Source organism: Serinus canaria, chromosome Z (assembly GCF_022539315.1).
Source record: "Serinus canaria isolate serCan28SL12 chromosome Z, serCan2020, whole genome shotgun sequence".
Taxonomy (NCBI): Eukaryota; Metazoa; Chordata; class Aves; order Passeriformes; family Fringillidae; genus Serinus; species Serinus canaria.
Genome location: NC_066343.1, coordinates 34,496,100 through 34,511,432, shown reverse-complemented (window position 1 = coordinate 34,511,432; position 15,333 = coordinate 34,496,100). Strand labels below are relative to the sequence as shown.

The following is a 15,333-nucleotide window of genomic DNA, read 5'->3' as shown; positions in this document are numbered from 1 at the left end:
GTTCAAAGGATGAGAATGTCGATCAGATTGTTGTCTTAGCCTCAGCATCAGACTAAATGTTTGAACAGTAAGTGCTCCATCTCAGTTTTTAATATTCATGTATGATCTCTCAATGACCCCTAAAAATGCGAATTTGTTACATTTAAGTTAATGTGTTCTTGTAAAATATATTTGCACATCTTTTAAAGGTATCTTTATACAGAACATAAGTGTGTGTGTAAAATGTAAATCCTGTTCCTTTTTGTTTGGAATTAATATTACCTAGCATGCTTTCTGCTTCAATAACCTCACTGTTTATTGTATGATCAAGGTGTGCTTCAGATTTTGCTTGATACATTAGTCATACTCCAGACACGAAAGTTATCCACTCATTTCTAAATATGTTTGGGAATTGGGGGACTAAAGTTCAGTGATAGAGGCAGGAGAAACATACTCCATGAATAAAGATCTGGACAAAGGACAGTGCATTTGAATTTAAAAACTGCCTTAAGGTATGTGTACAGGTTCAGGATGGTTTGACAGTAATATAGATGAAATAAAATTTAAGACTTCCTGTACTACGTTTTTCTGATGCATCATCTGTGTGTACTTGAAGGCACAAGCAACAGAAAGTTTGGGAGTTTTTGTTCTTTTAGAGTTTTTTTGTTTTGTGAAATATCTTTAGCTATTTTCATGACACATTTACTGTTCCTCTTTGACATTGTGGTTTCTAGAGTTGGGCAGGAGGTGGAATTATCTCAAGACTCAAATCGTACACCTTCCCAAAGGCTGGCAGCAAAAAGGTGCCTCATATACTTTTTTTAGGTTTTTGACTGAGTTAAAAATACTTAAATGACTAATTTCACTCTTTTCTCCCCCTCTTTTTGCTTGCTGTCTTGACTACTAACAATTAGATTGTTAAGATTTTGTAAGCTTTCTGCATCTGTCCTAATCATCTGCATAATTATGGGCTTGATTTTATAGCTGAAGCAATGGGTTAGAAAGAGTTTTAAAAATAGAGGGACTCTTCTTTATTTTTATTTCTGGCATACTAAAAAAATGCAGATCTCAATATTTCTGCAAATGAAATGTGATAAAATATTTTTCAAAACCACTCAGTTATAATAGAACAAAATTATATTTCTACTTTCCTTTCTAATCAGAAAATTGTCTTGCTTACACAATTATGTTATTACTGAATAATTTAGGGAACAATAAAAACAACAGAATACACACTTACATAACCTATGTGCACAAATCTTCTTATCCATTCACTCACATTTAGGCAAGCGTAAGATGTCAGAAGACCAAGCCGAATGGGAAAATTGGCAAGATGCCAGGGAGCCAAGGGGAACCCTGCCCTGTCCTAGTGAAAATGCTTTTGCATGGCCAGAAAATGGTGCTGTCCAGTAATTGATGAAGTTCTGAAGCATGTAGCTATGAGTTTGTTTGCATGCTGAGAATAGGATGTATGCCTCTATTCAATCCATGAGTCTGTGTGTTTATTGATTTATTTCCAGTTGCTCTTCAACTAAAATGAGCAGGCATGAAAAGCCCTAGAGGTATGCTACTGTTCAGAGTGAAAAGCTGTGTTTGATATATACTGTGTTTGATAATCCTGATAAATAACACAGATTATTTTCCTGCAGCTTCAGTTCACTTTTATGCTGAAGTGCCAAAAGCTGTTGTCAGCTGTGTATCCCTACAGGACCCATACCTCTTTTTCATTGTGTGTTTGTCATACATGAATACAGACACAGTCTCACGATCTGCTCTCAACCATCTGAAATGCCAAACTGTCACATATTTTGGGTTGATTCAGAAAAATGGGTGTTGGTTCTGATCTCTGTAGACATGTTTTTCGTCACACTGCTGTCTGTTAACCTGGTAAAACCTGGTGTCTTGCTCTGGTTACTTTCTGCTGTAAAATCCCTTTTTCTGCCTTCTGGACAACATAGACAGAGTACAGACTGAAGCATATTGGCAGAGTAAAACCAATCATTGAGGAAAATAATTTCAGAAACCCGATTTGATTGCCATTTACATGTACTTTACCTGGAATACTCAGACCCACATCATACTGCCAGATTTCAGACTCTAATAGACTGAAGTTGTGTTCTGAAATATTCCAAGATTTTAACTATTCATTAACCCCAATAAGCACAGTTTACTTTAGACCTGGTTAATTACACAGTTACTTCTCCCATGTCAAAAGTGAATTTCAGACAGTAAACCAGAAAAAATATATTTATTTAATTTGTTATGTTATATTTATTCACTTTTTGGATTTTTTTAAATTTTAAAAATGTACTATTTGTATTACGTTTTCAGATCCAGATCAAAATTTTTCAGACTGTTTTACTAGTGTAAAATTGTCAATTTGGACAATTTAAGTGAAATCCTGCCACCTAGCGGCTTTGAGATGCTGTAACCAAAGCTCCTCTCCTCTCATGGCTAAAGAGGTGTTTGTCATGCAGTATTTATCTATTGGATTTTAATAAAATAAGATGACTTCATGCATTTTTTCCAATCAGAGTTATTAACCTGAAAGAATATTGCACTTGCTGTACAACTTGTCTTCATGAGAATTGTACTGTGCTATTAACTATAAAACTATAATCATCACTGTAAAAGTCAGATTTAGAGTAGCTGGAGCCATTTCATTCATATGTCACATTTTTTAAAGGCTCCTCTAGAATACTCTTTTCTTGTACTCCTTTTTATTGGTTGAATAAATCCTTGGTCGTCTTGCCCATTCTCTGTTTCTTGTAAGAATGCAAGAAGTAATCAGTTATCCTATGCCTCAGATGTATTAAGACAAAGATCCTTTTGTCCAAAAAAGATCTGCAGAATTATACCTGCTGTTTTAAAAGTGTATGGCAGAAAGGACTCTGCATTTAAATGATAGTTAAATAAAAAGGAAAGTAGGAATGCTAACATAAACGACATTACCAAGTTATTTAATCAATCTTCAACAATTTGAAATAATTCTGTATGTATTAATCAAGCTCAATAATGATAAATAAGACAGTGTGATTCTTCTTAAACATAAGCAGCTCTCGGAGAAAGAGAACCCACTGTTAAATCTGGTGTGACTGTGATTTTCAGTTCACAACTGCAGAGCTTTATTTTGCAAGCATGGAAGTGACGTACTTTTTTTTTATGCAGAGCAAGAGCATACAATCCTTTTGGATTTGTTGTTGTTGTTTTTGTGTTCTTGAGTTGTGAAGAGCAATTCTAATTGCACATGTCTAATTTGAGGACTCAGCTATGTCTTGGCCAGAGCTATGTTTTTACCAACTGTTGTGCAATGGTGAATGGATTCTTGAGGTGTGCAAAATTTGGTGTACATTAATTACATTTAGCCAGTTCAAAGTATGCCAGTTGACTTCCAGTCTTAATGAGGGTTTGGGGTTAATGAATTGCCTGTGTGAAATAGAGTGACACAGGTCTTGGAAAGCTGCCAGGGTGAATCAGACTAGAAAAACAAAACTAGAGCTAAGGATCTTGGTTCATACCTTCATTTGCCTTTAGAATGGTAGATCAGTCAGTTTGTTCCTTGACATATCCCAGAACTGTCTTGGGGTTTTGTGGCTTGCCTTGACAGCAAATGGCCTTTTAGCACTGTTCCAAGTCAGAAATACTACCCTTACTGTGCCTGATGTCAATGTGCTCATCCTACCAGGCCAGAATATTGCTGAAAACTGGCTTCCTACACATGGATTGCAGTAAAATCTGTGTAGTGGAACCTTTTCTATTTCATCCATCTGGGCAGATAACTTAATTATGATTTCAACGTCTGTAGTTCCCAGGTCAGGTGTTTCCCCTACTAAATGCAGTTTCCAAATGAGAAAATTTCTATTGCATCCAATAGTTCACTATAGGAAACTTCACAGAATCATAGAATGGTTTGTGTTAGAAAGGGCCTTAAATATTGTTTCCTTACAATCCCTTTGCCATGGTCAGGGACAGCTTCCACTAGAGCTTTGTTTCTCTTCACTTGAGAAGACACTAACCTGCAGAAATAGATTCTGTAATTCCATGTTCCCAACAGCTCACACACAGAAGTGACCAGACTAGTAGTTTCTCTCATCCATACTTTGTTGTGCCAGGCAAGGAGCTCCAGAAGACACAGTGGGTGAGATGGTTTGTGTACACCATATTATTTCTGTCAAGAATAAAGGCAGAGGAATTGTATTTGAGCCCGATGCTTAATTAAGTGATCTTTTCCCTCCTCAGAGCAGACAAACAGGCCTAGTCTCTGGTCCATGATGTTTGTCCCTGAAGCCTATGAAAGTAGTAACTTTTTACTACAGTTGATTCCACTTCTTTAAAATCTGTAATATCCACAAGAGAAACAGGAAATTGTTTTTTGTTTTCATTTGTGCTAGTAATTTCTCTGTGGCCTAGATAAGGGGAGAGATAGCTTGAAGAAGGAGGAAGGACAGATTAAAGAGAAATCCTTCTGACTACTTGTGTTACATGGCAAATTTGAAAAAAGCATGCAAATTTAATATCTGCAGAATAAGATTTGTGCATTGCCCACTACAGTTAATTCTCTCTTATCTAATGTTCTGAAATATTTGTAGTATCTTTCTGTGCTTTTGGCCTGCTCTAACAATAACATTCAGAATGAAATAACCTCTTTCGGATCCCTTTCTTTCTTCTTCTCACCTATGTGTCTCTTGTAAGCATTATGCCAAAATTCTTGGGGGAGGAAAAAATGGTGCTTTTAACTTACCTATTCATTGCTAAACAGAAAAACTTAATTTGTGTGCTACAGCTTCAGTCAACTGTCGGCCACCCACCAGAAGAAGCACCTTTCAATCCATATGTGCTGCAAAGGAACAGAGGTCTTGTAGGAGCAGAAAGAGGTAGGCATAGTAATATATGCCATTAATGCAATTTTCTTCCTTATGGCAGAGCTCTTTCTCAATCATTATTTATTTTTTCTTGCATATATTTCACATTCTGTTATGTACTGGTATAGCCACTATCATAACTGAAGCCAGATAGCTGAAGATACCAGCTGTCACCATCTGTAAGAAAAATCATTTAGCAGAAACCCCTTTTTCCATTTTGAAGAGGAGTATTATTTACTGGACTCTAGAAACTATATCCTCTCATGTCACAGAAAGAATTGTGCCCTGTTGCATCCACAGTGCCAAGCATAATGCAGTAAAAGGTGGATGCCTAAGAATGAAGTACATATAAGGCAGAATTCTGAGTGAAGAATTGTGCGAGGTAACTAATGGGAAGTACCAAGGAGAAGGGTCAACCTTTTACCCTCCTTTTCTCAAGGAACCTCCTGGTTTCGCCCTGTAGTTACAGCATGTCACCAGGGGGATGCCTCTGTCTTTTGGTCTGCTCTAAAATGCATATAGATGGACAGCATGGGGTTTCTTCATAATGCCCTTGCAACACACTGATGTTCTTGAACATAGAAAAGATGAATATATTAGCTGTGGCAGCAAAAATTTCTGAAATCGTGTCTAATTTTTTCATTGTTTCAACTGCAGGTGATCAGAGAGAGGCCTTACCCATGGATACTGAGGTCTATGAAAGTCCATATGCCGATCCAGATGAAATTAAACCGAAAAATGTCACTCTTGACAGGAAATTGTTGACTTTGGAGGAAGGTGAACTTGGCTCTGGCAACTTTGGTACTGTAAAGAAAGGTTTCTATAAGATGAAAAAGTGAGTGTTGCCTTTTATTTTCATGGAATCCAATATGTAAAAGTTCTAGCCTTTACTTTTTGGGGTAGCAGTAATCTTTGTGTTATTTAGGGTGACAGACTGTAACTAATTTGAGTTAATATTCACCAGTTTCTCTGTTTATATGTACACTTATGTACTCATTTTTGTTGTAAAGTGGGAAAGTACTGTTTATGACTGTTTTCTTTCCTGATGGGGATAGTAGATAGGAATCCCAATGCCTTGCTTCATAGTTTGCAAAAGTACTAATGCTACACAGTATTTCCCATCTGCACAATATCTCTGTCAGAAAACGTGGAGAGTGCCATGGATAGTTTACCTATAGCAAAGAGAGTTTTGCCTGAAGTGTGATAAATACCAGTTTCCTGAAGCTGGAATGTTGATTTTCAGTAAGACAGAACATGTAACATTTTCCATCACATCATGTCAGCAGGAACAGACCCTGTTTGTACTTGACTCTTCATGCATTTTCATAGTGAAATGTTATCAGTATGCTGTTTATATGCATGGAATGATTATGTACACACTCTTGTCTCTTGAAGTTGGAGGCATATCTTTAACCAAGGTTTTCAGAGGCAGAAAGTATTTCTATTTTTCTAATATAGGATGTAGGAATTTGAAGGGCTCTGATGTCAGCTTGTGTATATTTTAATCGTGTTTCACACCTGATCTGTGTGAAACACGATTAAAATATACACAAGCTGACATCAGAGCCCTTCAAATTCCTACATCTCATCAGTCACTCTGTCAGTTTGCTGAATGAATGGAAGGTTGCAGAAGTAGGCTTAGATTCTCAGGGTTTCAGAACCCTGCCTTGGCACCTAGAAGTGGTGCATGTTCCAATCTCACTCCCAAAACACCCAAGTGCTTAGAAAGCTCTTCATAGCTTTTCTTGCCAGAAAAGCTTTATGCCATCCTTGCCAGAGTGGACAAGAAAATTTTGTCCAGTGGTTTTTTTCAGGATTTTTTTGGCATTTTTATGACAGTCTGTAATTTTCTCAGGTTCTTTTCATTCTCACTCTTTTGCTTAGCTGTCTTCTGAGCATTTGATAGAAAGATATTCCTGTTGTGGCTGTTTTTTCTCCTCTGAGTGTCAATTCTGTCTTTTGTCACAATTTATACCATGTGAATGGAAATACCTAATGAAGATTATGTGCATTGGTGCACTGATTTTTCAGCAACTAGTCCCAGAACTGGATTTTCTTTTGCAGGGGTGCCAAGCCTGTTGCTGTAAAAATTCTGAAGAACGAGAGTAATGATCCAGCCATAAAGGATGAGTTACTCAGAGAAGCAAATGTAATGCAGCAACTGGATAACCCATATATTGTCCGAATGATAGGTATATGTGAAGCTGAGGCCTGGATGTTAGTAATGGAAATGGCTGAACTTGGGCCATTGAACAAATTTTTGCAAAAAAATAGGTACGTACACTTTGATTCTATTCCGTAGAAATGGAAAAGTTCCTTTCTTTTATTTTTTTATTTTTCTTTAAGGAAAATTAAAATTGATATGTTGTTATTATAGTAATTAATGATTGTAGTTATTCTTCACTGGAACATGTCTACAAACTGTCAAATATTTCTTCCAAAATAGTGTTTTGAATATATGAAAGGCTTTTTATATATCCTTCAACTTCTCCTTTATTAATGTGATCACACATATCTTGCCCAGGTCAAAGCTTAGACTGCCTTTTCAAATTGAAGCTTAGCTAAGTGTAAGTGAATCATGTTCCCAGTGTAATGTCGACAAGTTCAGAGTAAAGATTTGTGTCTGAACTCCATGAAAAGTCATGAAAATGAACTACTGACCTCTTGAAAATTCAATTGTGATTTTCAGACATGTCACAGAGAAGAATATAACAGAGCTGGTGCATCAGGTTTCCATGGGGATGAAATACCTGGAGGAGAATAATTTTGTTCATAGAGATCTGGCTGCAAGAAATGTGCTCTTAGTCACCCAACATTATGCCAAAATTAGTGACTTTGGACTTTCTAAAGCTCTAAGTGCTGATGAAAGTTATTACAAGGTAAGGTCTGAACACAACATGAAAACTGTGTAGTATCATAGCTAATAAGGATATTTTCAGTTGAAATGCAGTGGAAAATGAGAAATATTATGTATAGTTGTTATTATGTAACCTGGTATTAGATTACCAAATTCAAAATATGTGATCAACATTAAGACATGTAGAGAAGAAAAAGCTTGTCCCTCCTTTTACTTGTCTATTTTCATTTCTTTTTGATGAACTTGTCATTAGAAGATTGAAAGTTATTATGGAAATGGGATACTACCTTATATAAATGGGTGAAAATGTGTTTGTTGCAAAACAGTTCTCATTATGTCCAAGTAAAATGGAGGCTAGCACTAATACACTGTCTAATAGAACAGAATTAGGGGAGGTTTTTGAAAGAATACCATTGTTAACTAATAAATTAACCTAAGCAAAATTTGTTTATCTTGATTTTAAATTCTTTGGACCTCTGTACACCTCAAGTGATTAAAATAATTGCAACATTTAATAAGGTAAGAGGTGGGAGACAAAAGCTGTTACCGTGTCTATATTTGATTTTCTGATATATCACTCCTGCAGTTCAAGTTGCTTCTTCCTTCTGCTTATTCCCTTTTATCAGTTCTTTGAAACTAATAATCCAACCCTTGAAACACTGCAGAGGAGAAGAAAGCCCATTCTCCCTTGTGAAAACCTGTGTAGGCACAGTAGTCACTGTTGCCAGAAAAGGCACCTTAAATCACTGCCACTAGCCTAGCCTAGCTTGTTAATCTCAGTCTCAGGGCCTTGAGAATTAGTATCAAAGTCCATTTTCTTTACAACTCCACAGGATGCAGTAGGCCCCCATCACTAGATGTAGCACTGTGCTGGTATAGCTTGACACTTGAATGGCCATAAAGCAATATTACGGGATAATTTAGGTAAACTGCAGTTTGCCACAAGAAAGTCACTGTGCTTTGAAATAGAGCATCCCTCTTCAACCATCTGGACATGTCTCTTAGCCTTTGTGAGATCCAAATGGAAAAAAAATATTCTAAAGAGCAACTTTAAATTAAATGTCACTAAAAATGTGACTCAAAGTCATTTAGCTATGTTTTTTTTACCATGGATTTCATTTCAATGCATTATTTTGAAAGTGGAAGATTAGAACAATTTTGTAACACTCTGGAAGAAGCTGTTACCCATTTTCTCTAATGCTAACTGCATCAGAAATGTTATGGTACTTAGTACAAATGTGTGTAGATCTAAGTTAATTATGTGCATTCAGATGTTGTTTACTACTTATCACTTTATCTAGTCTGCTTTTTTTCCTTTCTGATATGACATATTTTAGGCACAAAGTCATGGAAAATGGCCAGTTAAATGGTATGCTCCGGAATGCATGAATTTCTACAAATTTTCTAGCAAAAGTGATGTCTGGAGCTTTGGGGTTTTAATGTGGGAAGCTTTCTCTTATGGACAAAAACCATATAAGGTGAGTGGTTTTATTTGGCCGTGTTTTTTCTTTAAAAATTCAGAGCAAATTTGAACCAGTATCTTTTCCTAACTAAAGGGACTTGCTGCAACAAGATAGCCCAAAATGAGTTCCAGACCTGTGTTTGATTTATGCTGTCATGTGTGCAGTAATCATTTGCAACTTGAATGACTGTTCTGGTCACCTTGTTCCAGGGCATGAAAGGCGGTGAAGTTGCACAGATGATTGAAAGAGGAGAACGAATGGAACGTCCTGAAGTCTGCCCAACAGAAGTCTATAGTCTAATGAAATTGTGTTGGACATACAAGTGAGTGTGATGGGATGCTCTTTTGATAGAAGTACATTTTAATCTACATGATTAATAGTCAGAAAGGCGGTGAGTAGGGCTTACTTCAAAATGCATCTTTTCAGCTGGAGTTTGGCTTACAACTGTACTCCAAGCTCAGAAGTCAATTGCATTTTCAGGTGAAAATTATCTGAGTTACAGAGTGTACTACAGAAGGCCAATTTTGTAGAACAGAGTTATATACAAAATACATGGTATCATAAAAAATAAGTACACAAAAATGTCAGTCTAATGCATTTTGAAAAGAATGTTTGAAGTTAAGCAAATGTTATTGTTTCATTTTGAATTGTGGCTTGTTTAATTTTAATTTCCAAGTCTTAAGCTTGGAAATTAAAATTTAGCTTGGCAAAGTCACATTGCCAAAATGTTTGTTCTATTTCTTAATATTTAATTTTTTTTGAGCTGTTTATCTCTTCTCTAATAACGGAGTATATTCAAGTTGGATCCCACACTGACTTCTTATCAGTGAGAGGCAAACCATCTTTTCTGATATGCCAGAAACATTTTTTTCTGTTTCATAACCATTTAGAAAGTAGAATTATGAAATACAGAAAAAAATAAAGCCTAGCTATTTTTTAAAATTAGTATATTGCAAAATATATTAAAACTCTTTCATGATTTATTGTTTTAAACTATTTTGCTGAAGTTACTTTTAACTGTAAGAAAGTCTTCAGAAAGAACCCAAAATTACTTTAATATCACTTATTCTTTAATATCACTTATTCTTCACCATCAGGAAAATAGGTTTGTGTGAAAGTTCCACGTTAGGGAGCTCTGGTACTTCATTTTTGGGTACCTTGCTTCTTTGTTAGCTTTATTAAAATTTTATTAAACCTAGTTAACATATGTTAGCTTTATTAAACCTAGTACTCTAGAAAGAACGTGCAACCAAAAAGTAATTCCTGCTTTTTGGTTTGACTCAAGGAATGCTGTAGCAGTTCTACAGTGAAAGGGATCAGCTTTGTTTTTAGTAACAATCATATCATAAAGCATGCTGATTTTGATTTTGTAGTATAATATCTTTATTATTAGAAAGAAAATAAACTTTAAAAAGAAGGTTCAGGCCAGGCAGAGTAACTATCTCAATATGTAATGTAAAATTGTAAGGGCTTGTTGTCAGTTCAGTTGTGTTCTCCAAATAAAGAAACAATTGCAGATATAAAAGAAAGATGGTACAGTCATATGGTGTGTGCTAGGCTCTTCTGAGTGCTTCTAATCACTCTGTGTGATGGTGCTACCCTTTATAAGGTAAATATTGCATGGCAAATATTCTTTTCTCCAGATTATTACTAAAGTAAATGTAGTAGAAAATTAAATGGAGCTGATTTACCATTTCTTTCTTCTAGTGCCTTCATCAACCACAAACAGGCATGATAGTAAATCCACTGACTGGATGCTCTGTAATAGTATTTGTCACTTGGTATTAATTTTGTAGTGTCATTTTTGTAGCCTTAAAATACTGTGAGCATCTTTAAGTGAGCTGTCACTGGGGTAGAGTCCCGAGGGCTGTAAGGCCCATGAACCTTGACAGCTGTGTCCTTCCTGCACAGTGACACTTGTCATCTTCCCACAGCATTGATGACCGGCCAGGATTTGTTGCAGTGGAGATGAGATTACGCAACTACTATTATGACATTTCCCACTAACAGCGTGGGCAGCAGCAGCTTCCTCGTCTCCGGCCAGCACCCTCTAAGAAGCGGCACATTTTCCAAAACCAAGCAACCTCGATTTTTGTGCTTCTGTTTTCAACCTGCAAAGCTCAGAGCTGAGCCTTGTGTCTGTAAGGTTGCCTTTTCTTACCCCAGAAAAGTTCTGGAGGTGTAACAGTCTCAAAGTGCGCAGCAAGGATGTTAGACAAGATGCTTATACTTTTGCTACATTCAATTTAATTTTACTTACAGCTTTATTTGCATTATATTTTGCAGTCCTGGAAAATCTATTTAATGACTTTGAGCCCAGCCCTCTTCCCCTCCTATATTGGAATGCAGATTGAAATTTAAATTCTTCTCATCAACATTATTAGCCTTTAAATGTATTTAGTTGTTCCAGCCTTCCCTTTCCTCAAGGAAGAATAGCATAAACATTTCTCACTATGAATCAAATTCGCTGTGCAAGTGTGTCATATGCTTTGACTGGCAGTGTGTTTGGTTTTATCACCAAGCCCCTTTAAACCAAATCACATTATTCCTAGTAGTAAAGTAAGCAGAGGGGAAGTGAGAGTTCTGACTTTCTAACATCATCCCGTCCTTTAAATGTGACCATTTTCTTTTGTTCCTCATCTCTTCTTTTGTTCCTCAGCCCAGCTGTTCCTCAGGGAGTTTTTTTTTTTTTCCTAGTGAAAACTGGGAACTCAGAGGCTTGATCTCATCTTGGAAGAAAACATAAGAGCACCTAAGATGGTTCTGTATTTTAACATAAACTCCAATACTGCATTCCTGAAAATATGGAGCAGCGCTTTCCTTTCTCTGTGCTCTTCCATCCTTCTCCGGACATATTTTTTCTATGTATCTGTCTGGGTATAATATAGCTCCTTGTGTTGTATTTTGGCAGCAATCATTTCTGTCTTTTTTTCAAACCTTTCTTTAAAAAGCATATGAGAATTTCACCACACCTTACCCCCTCTAAATTTAAATTTCACATCTAGTTCAAATATTTTATAGTGAGCATGTGGACAACAAGATTACTAGCTCCAAAATCTTAGTATTTGTCCCGTGGAACTAATCTCAGTGGACATCTCAGGAAAAGGCATTCCTCTTATCACTCTTCTGTAATGTAGTGTGCATCTCCATTAAATTGGAAGTATAGTAGAGTAATAACAAATCATGGAATCAATTTCTGATTCTGTTTTACCCTTATGCTTTTCTTGCTCAACCTCATTTTAAATATTATCAATAGAGACATTTCTATTACTTATTACTTACAAGCAGCTATTTTATTGTCATTTGCATATATCTCAGGAATCTGCTTACATTTTGTCTGCTAGATATAGAGATCTTAGAAGAATATAAAGAATAAGATTTAGAGTTAGATATATTTATTGCATATGGCTGTTTAGTGTATACATGTTTAATTTTTGTGTTAACAGAGTATGCTTAGAGATGCAGTGGTAGGTATTTTTTTTTCCTCTAGTAATTAAATTGTGTAAGCAATTGAACTGAGAAAGGGTGAAATAATTTTCATAAAAGATGGGACTATGAAAAATATAGAAGCTACTGGTATTTTTTTTTTTTTTTTTTTTTTTTTTTTTTTTTTTGCTTTTTATGGTCTATTTGTTAAATAATATCTGGTGCCTTTTAGTAGTTTAGTCTTGGCTGTCCAGTGCAAGGCACCACAAGCTACTGGAAGATACTGCGTGTAATAGACTGTGTTTCAAATGTGACCAAACATGATTTGCCTTGAAGATGATTTTATTTTGTTATGTTTTTAAGAAACATTTTTTTACAAGACCAGCTTCTGTAGAAGTTAGCCATAGTTATACATAGGTGTTTTGTCACTTTAGTTATGTTGCAGAGATTTTGTTATCTCTACACGTGCAATTAGTACAGTTATGGGGATATTAGCTATAAAAAAATTGCACAAATCTCTATGAACCAGTGAGTGACAGTACTCAGTTTCCAGAATGAGAGATATATTAATCTCTAACTCTCCCTCTCTTTAAAAGTGATGTCTGACAAACAAACCGGGAGGATTATTTCTTCTCTTCTGAGTGAATCTCAACATCACTTTCTGGAGTTACTTGATTATTTTTAACTTCACTATTACATAATAAAAGTATACAATGAGAATATAAAGTATCCTGAAATAAATGGATTCGGTTTTAACATTTTAATTAAAGATACTTTTACAAAATATGCTGTCTTAAAAAGAATCATTTCATAATTACATGCTTTGTAAAAAATCCTGATGCTATGCAGTGTGTATATGTACTGAGTCACCATGATTGTTATGGAAGACTGAGATTTACCTACTGACAGTGAAGGGTACCCACCAAGACATATAAGGCCACTGAAGCCTGGGCTGCCTTTGGAGCAATTCAGGAATAGCAGGAAATTCACAAAATATGCACATTGTTACTGCACCTAAATCTTTTCTAAGTGCTTTACCTCAACACTGAGCTGAATCTGGAAGGTTAGAGATGCCAGGAGTCAGTGCACTATATCAGCTAGCCAAGAATTTCTGCCTTACAGATGTCAGCTATGCAAGATTTGAGGGCCTCCCTCAAATTCAGACAGCTGTTCTAGGTATTCTAAAATAATAACAGCAACATGCTAGTCTTTCATTTAGCTGTTTTTGCATGCTCGGGTTCTCAGGGGAGCTAAGGCTAGATGAGTGCGAATGTGAATTTGAATAGTAAACAAGAAAGGCGGAAAGGTAGACAACTCTTCAAGCAGCTAGTTACCTTTGGGGGGGATCAGTCAGTGACTGAGTGACTCTGTTCTTCTGTGGATGTTTTCCTGCGTAGCAAATCTGGTCTAATTGCTGCACCTTCCCACTTGCAGGGCTGCACCATCAGCTGACATGAAGAGACTTTCTCTCTTTTGGCTGTCTGGATCTGGTTGTCTATTTTTAGACTTGTCTCAGAAATGCCACTTGGTGGTGTAGGCCTACAGATTATTGTCATGACAGAGTTAAGGGGTAGAAAACTGCAGCATGTAGTTAGGGAGGCTGGTGGAAAAGAAGGACTAGGTGATAACACGCTAAGAGAGCTTTTCACTGGAGGCTTTTCACTGTGTATTTACAGCTTTGGTTAGGGCTCAAATTTACAAAATTGTGGAGTATGATTTTGAAGTACGGGAAGCATGTGGCTTTTTCCATAAAGACACACCCAAACATCCTAAAAGCCCTGGTCCAGCCTATCCTTGCTTCTAACACTGTGCAAAAAGGGGGCTTTTAATCAGACAGTGAGAAATACCCATAATTTTCACTCCTTAAATCAGCACAGTCAGCCCTGCCAGTTTGCCAAAGAACCATCTGCAAGCAGCCTGACCTGCACAGCCAGGTCGTGCACCAAGGCAGCAGGGTGTCCTCACCCCAGCCCTGCCAGGAGGTGGCAATGCCTGAACGCGGTTGGAGTGAAGCACTTGCCTGGTCATTTCTGGCACTCTGCTCTGCCCCGGCTGTTGTGCCTGCGTGTTACAGAGGACACACACTCTCTGCTCCTTGCTGTGAAGCAATGTTGCATGTGAGGACGAATCATCATTTATTTATATGGTGAATAGTCAGCTGTGGATGATTAACCAAGACTTCTGAGACTCCCTTGTCTTTTAAATGATCCCTTGTCTTTTAAATGATCACAGCAATGAGGGATTGCACGCAGAAAGATACAGACTACGCCCACATGTGCCTAGAAGGGAGTGAGGGTGACATATGGATTGAATAATATAGGGAAACATTAAGCAAGCGGTTGTAATTACCAGCCCTAAGTTTAGTGAGGACAGACTCAAGAAGACTTGAAGACTGCAAGGCATGCAGAAAAAGAAGAAAAAAATAGATTCATGTTAAAAAACAGTCAGAGAGATGTAAGGAAAATCCTGAGGGCAGTCCTCCAATCACTTAGAGTTCCCTGAAGCTAAGCTAGAGCTGTGCACCTATGTCCAAGTAGGTATTTTATTCTTTCCTGTCACATATGTGATAATTGAGACAAAGACCCACTGAGTTCCTTGACATAATTAACTCTGCATGGAGCATAACGACCGCTTCCCTGAGGCAGTGGAGGTGTCCACACTTCTTGATAACCAGAGAAGAGAGTAAACAAGACACAACTGGGGAAGGCATTACACTACTGTCCATAAAAATTCATTACTTCAAATG

The 15,333-nt window shown here is 36.8% G+C and overlaps 1 protein-coding gene across 2 annotated transcripts in view; it reads left to right on the top strand.

Moving 5' to 3' along the window:
- The window catches only part of SYK (spleen associated tyrosine kinase), a 47,831-nt gene extending 34,458 nt beyond the window's left edge, over positions 1 to 13,373 (top strand). For both annotated transcript variants that reach the window (XM_009096092.4, XM_018920946.3), the window contains 8 exons: positions 714 to 782; positions 4,763 to 4,853; positions 5,499 to 5,676; positions 6,906 to 7,115; positions 7,531 to 7,720; positions 9,036 to 9,176; positions 9,371 to 9,483; positions 11,096 to 13,373. In XM_009096092.4, coding sequence (XP_009094340.2) covers positions 714 to 782; positions 4,763 to 4,853; positions 5,499 to 5,676; positions 6,906 to 7,115; positions 7,531 to 7,720; positions 9,036 to 9,176; positions 9,371 to 9,483; positions 11,096 to 11,168 — 1,065 coding nt within the window. In that variant the 3' untranslated portion in view covers positions 11,169 to 13,373. The remainder of the gene's footprint in view (positions 1 to 713; positions 783 to 4,762; positions 4,854 to 5,498; positions 5,677 to 6,905; positions 7,116 to 7,530; positions 7,721 to 9,035; positions 9,177 to 9,370; positions 9,484 to 11,095) is intronic.
- Positions 13,374 to 15,333: the final 1,960 nt, after the last annotated feature.